The 5,192-nt window shown below is 54.9% G+C and overlaps 1 protein-coding gene across 1 annotated transcript; it reads right to left on the bottom strand.

The window, feature by feature from the left end:
* Positions 1–5,119, bottom strand: LOC103616925 (kelch-like protein 31; the record flags this gene model as incomplete). The annotated part of the gene is made up of 3 exons (XM_017736100.1): positions 5,031–5,119; positions 1,105–2,316; positions 1–190 (listed from the first exon to the last, which is right to left on the bottom strand). Coding segments are annotated over exons 1-3 (1,410 nt in total), but the record flags the coding sequence as incomplete, so codon positions are not given.
* Positions 5,120–5,192: the final 73 nt, after the last annotated feature.

The following is a 5,192-nucleotide window of genomic DNA, read 5'->3' as shown; positions in this document are numbered from 1 at the left end:
CGTCTCCAGGCCGGCCTTGCCGTGCCAGCTGTTGGTGGTGGGGACGTAGCACTCGACGGAAGCCAGGGGGCCCTGGGCGTTGCGCCCTCCCACGGCGTAGAGGAGCCCGTGGCAGGCGCTCAGGCTGAAGTGGGACCTCCTGTGCTCCATGCTGGCCAGGTGCAGCCAGGTGTTGAAGCGTGGGTCATACCTGAGGGAGGAAGGGCAGAACCGTCTGTCCAGGACAAGCTGCAGAGCTGTGGGGAGGAGGGTGGGCCTGCCAGCCATCTGCCTTGGGAGGAGCTCTGGATGTGCTTCTCTCTTCTCCAGGAGTGAGAAAGCACCTGGGCACTGCACAGAATTAAATCCTACTTGTGCTGCTGCTGCTCCAACCCTGGGGACAGACCAGCATTGCTCCTGCCCCGCAGGCTCCAGCCTGCCTTGGAAATGTTGAGTGCTACTGCTCTGACGTGTCCCAGAGCACTGTCACTGTCCCTCTGTTGAGTCTTGGCAGGTAGAAGTGGACGCAGGGACAGGATAAGAAGGCACCAGTTCCCTGTGTGCCCACGAGATGGCAGAGGGAACTGCTGTGTGCCCAGAGCGGTGCTGCAGGGACACAGGGCCAGCCTGGGAAAGGTGGATAAGCTACAGGCCAGAAAGAGAAAGCAGACCTGCCAGTGGCTCCCTGAAACCTCACTCAGAGCAGGAGAAGGAGCCCAGTGATGGTTCCTGACCGAGGGGTGGTGATGAGGTGATAAAGGGCTGGGCTCAAGAAGTGCCAAGGATGTTGCCTGTGCAATCTCAGGTGGCTGAGCCAAGCTGTGGGCAGAGCCACTGGGAAGTTCAGGTTTAGGTTGCAAACAAAATACTGCATGGTTTAGGTTGCCGCGGTTACTCCTCCCTTCTTTGAAAAGTAATCCCTTGGCAATCCAGTGGCAGTTTATGGGGATTTAGGAAACAAACCTTATTTAAATGATGAAGACAGAAACGGAGACAAGAGTGTGAAGGACAACAGGAACCCTGGGGATGCTAAATCTACCCCTAGGGTCAGTGGGGGCACAGGCACACACGGCACAGCTCTGACCCCTTCCCAGGGTCTGCGTGGCCAGCTGGGGCCCACCTTACCTGCTCAGGGTGCTGACAGCGTGCTTGGCCTGGTTCCTGGCATCATTTTGGTCTTCACCACCCGCAACGTAGATAAATCCATCCATCACCACCACACACTGGTTAAAACTCTTTGCTGGCATCTCCGTCAGCTTGTTCCAGTTTCCCTCTGTGTCCCTGTAGCTGATGTCTCTGCTCAGAGCCTTCTCAGACAACGCTAAACGACCCCCAACTGTGACAAGCACCCTCTGGCCTCCCCGTATCCTGGTCCTCCGGGACTGCAGGCTGTTTTGCTGGTGGGGAAGCAGGTGGTAATTCATAGCATCCACGAGGAGCTTGTGGCACTGTGGATCTTGCATCATGCGTGGCACAGGTTGGATGTGGTTGACCAGGTCTGGAGCTGGGATTGTGCCGAAGCGGATGTTGCTCAGGAGGTCAGCAGCGTGCCGGACGCGTTTGGGGTCAAACTCCAGCCACTTGACAGCAGCCTGGAAGGCTGCAACCTCGCTGGGTATCTGCAGGCCATCATCCATCAGCAGCTCATTGACCTGATCAAAGGGGAGTTTCATGAACTGATCAGTTTTGGAGAACTCCATGAAGTTCTCCCGGATGAATTTCCGCGTGGCGTCCTTCACCTGGTTGAGGCCGTAGGTGCCCGAGATGTTTGCAATGTAGACACAGTTCTCCACAGCCATCTCCTGCACGAGGAAGTCGCTGCAGAGCCCCAGCAGGGCCGGCACCTGCAGCCGTGTGGCCGTGGCGATGGTGCTGCCAATGGTGTGCAGGGACAGGCTCAGCGTCCCCGCGTAGGCGAAGGCGATGACGGCGGCCAGGCCCAGCGGGGACACGTCACGGAGCTCCAGCTGGCACAGCCGAGGGTCCCTCTGCAGCAGCCCGTGGATATAGTGGCTGCAGGAGGCCAGGATGAGTTTGTGCACCTCGAAGGACTTGGTTTTGGTGGCAATGGTGAGGTCGCAGAGGAAGCGCTCCTGGCGCATCTGGTTCAGCCCCTGCAGGAGGGCGGCTCCGTGCTCCGACGCCTCGACCTCTGTGACCGAGCAGTGGAAGCCGTTGGAGCCGCTGTCGTGCAAACCAGTGCAGTGATGGAGGTGTTCCACACCCAGCAAAGCATCTGCCACCCTGCCCGGGACAAGGGGTGCGTCCCTCTTATCCACCCTGCGCTTCACGGGGGTTTTCTTCTTGGGGGCCATCTTGGCAGGATTGGAATGGGACCTGATGAGAAAGGAAGGGTGAGAAGCCTTATAGTGGGGGTGCAGGTGTCCTTCTGCTCGTTAGGGCATTCAATAAAGCAAAGGAAAAACTCCTACTGAACCAAAAAACATCTGGGTCAAGCCTAGAGAAGGATGGGAACTGCCCCCCCAAGCCCTGCACCCCTCTGAGCTGTGGGAAAGGCTTTGAGGGGACTGCAGGAGAGAATTCTCAACTCAACCAGTGCCAGCACCTTTGCAGTTTTATAAAGGACTGAGGATTTTGGGTGGCTGCTCTGGGAACTGGGAGCACCCACTGGTCCTGGGGTGTGGGGCCATGCTTGGCCCCGCTGTCTGGGGTGACACCAAGGGTGCGTTTCACCTGACTCAGGCACAGCTTTTGAATGTTCCCAAATTCCCTTTGAACCTCCAGTCTGAAACTCAGCAGTGACCTCACCTCCTCTGAGGGAGCTGGGAGCAGCCAATAGATGAGGGAACAAATCTGGCCAGAAATAGCTGTTACTGCTCTGTCTCACATGTCTGGGGCTGTTTATTGCTCTTGGCCACAAAGATCAGGTTTCTTGGAACTGAGTAATCAGCTTGTATTTAGCGCCAGGAGAGAAGGGGGGCATTAGGAGACTCCAGCAAAAACACGAAGAAGGGAAAAGTTTGGGAAAAGTTTAGCAAAAGTCCCTGTCAGGAAAGAGGATTCAAGGCTGGGCTGGAGTGGGGAAGTGGCAGTGCCAGCATGGCCAAGCTCAGGGTGCCAGGGAGAGCAGAGGGAGCAGGCATGACTCAGAAGCCACAGGGATTCAGGAGCAAAGTCCCAGGCACTTGAGCCATCCCTGGAATTGTGGTGTTTCACGGGGCTACCCCAATTTACACCGCTGAGAGCTCGTCTATCACGGTGTCACATCCTGGAGCGGGTCCTGAAACGGGGGCCCAAATGCTGCTCTCTCGCTGTGTTTGGATGTGAAATGGTTTCTGACACCAGCTCAGGACTGGGAGAAGGAACTGGGATTTGCCCTTTCCGAGCAACAATGCTTGGATGTTTCCAAACACACATTTTATCCAGACTATCCACTCCTCAGAAAAATCAGCAGTTTCATCTTTTCAGCTGGGTTTAAAATGACGATACAGGTTAAATATTGGAATTTCCCAGGAAAATAAAATATTTTTCCAGGTCTTCTCTCCAGATGCCTCAGACCTGCCCCTCCCTGAGACACAGCACTGCCAGAGCCTCCTTGCTGCCAAGAAGGAAGTTGTTCTGGGATAAAAAAGATCTTCTAACTGTGCAGCACACTTCACACAAGTACAGGGGAAGGTCTGGGTTGATGTCCCTGGGATTCTGCCTGTCCCCTCTGGGCACCTTTGACAGACTTCCCAACTTGAAGCACAAGTTTGAGTTATTCCAAAGTCTGGCTGTGGGAGGGCAGAGCGACCTTTATTACCTGCACTTAACTTAAAATGGGACATTATTGCTGCTCCTGATTGAAATGTCACTGCAGTGACCTGAACAAGGTGTTTTTCATGCAGATTAATCCTGGCTGCTGGGTTAATCTAGGGAGCTGGAGTGATTCGAAGAGCTTTCAAAGGGCCCAGACAGAATGGAGGGAAGACAGCAAGGAAAGCTTTTTTCTGGCTGTTTAAATTTCTCTTAAAAGACAATCGTTGTCCTCACATCATTTCAGTGCTGCTAATCTCAGCCCTGATTACTGAGCCAATAGCAGAGCAGAGTAACTCTGTCTTCAGAAAGTTGTGTCAGGCTTATTTTCTTTAATACCTAACCAGACAGAGTCTCTCTCCTTTTTCTGCTGGTGGGTTCAGTCAGAGTCTGGGTCACAGCCAACTCCCAGCCAGCCTGGAAAACTACCTGGGACACTGCAGCTCCAGGCACTCTTTTACTGCTAATAATTCTTCCAGCCCCATTTTAGAAAGCAACAAAGACTTTTTCCCCATGCCACTGTTTCCATTATTCAGCAGTTCCCAGCCCCACACAAGGTCTCTGCAGATCCTGCCAGGTGTGTGCTGGCTCTCTGTGACTCACCCACAGGCTGGCCCTGCTCTTACCTTGCTCTCAGACAGGTTAGTCCAGCGGGACACTCTGCCCAGCACCAGGATTTGCAGGTCGAGGCACAGAGACCCTCAACTTTCCCCACGCAACATCCTCCTCCCTCCTCTCCCCCTCTCCCAGCCAGCTGACTGCTCTTATCACTTCTACATTTACAGCAGGCTTTTGGGGTGGTGTGAGGTCAGCCGCCCTCGCTGAGTCCCAGGGGGCACGGAAAGGGCTGGACTCAGGTCCAGACTGAGACCTGGAATGGGCTGGACTCAGGTCCAGACTCAGCTGAGACACAACACTGCAAGAACATCCTTGCTGCCAAATATCCCAAAGAAAAGCAGCCATTGGGAGGCAACAGGAATAGGAGTGAAGTGACATTGCCTCAGGAACAACTGTGTCTGGTTCTGGGCTCCTCAGGACAAGAAAGACGAGGAGCTGCTGGAGCAGGTCTAAAGGAGGGAACAAAGATGATTAAAGGACTGGAGCATCCCTCTGATGAGGAGAGACTGTGGGAGCTGGGCCTGGTCAGTCTGGAGAAGGGAAGGCTGAGAGGGGATCCCATCGATCCCCACAAACATCTCCAAGGGGTGTCAGAGGATGGTGCCAGCCTCTGTTCAATGGTGCCCAGTGAGAGGATGAGGAGCAATGGCTATAAACTAAAACACAACAAGTCCCACCTCAACATGAGCTTCTTTCCATGAGGGTGGGCAGAGCCCTGGAACAGCTGCCCAGGGAGGGCTGGAGTCTCCCTCTGTGGGGACATCCCAAACCCACCTGGACGCGCTCTTGTGCCACCTGCTCCAGGTGCCCCTGCCTTGACAGGGGGTTGAACTGGACGA

The sequence above is a fragment of the Corvus brachyrhynchos genome, unplaced genomic scaffold, assembly GCF_000691975.1.
Source record: "Corvus brachyrhynchos isolate BGI_N302 unplaced genomic scaffold, ASM69197v1 scaffold65, whole genome shotgun sequence".
NCBI classification, from domain to species: Eukaryota; Metazoa; Chordata; class Aves; order Passeriformes; family Corvidae; genus Corvus; species Corvus brachyrhynchos.
This window is presented reverse-complemented; position numbering and strand designations above follow the sequence as displayed.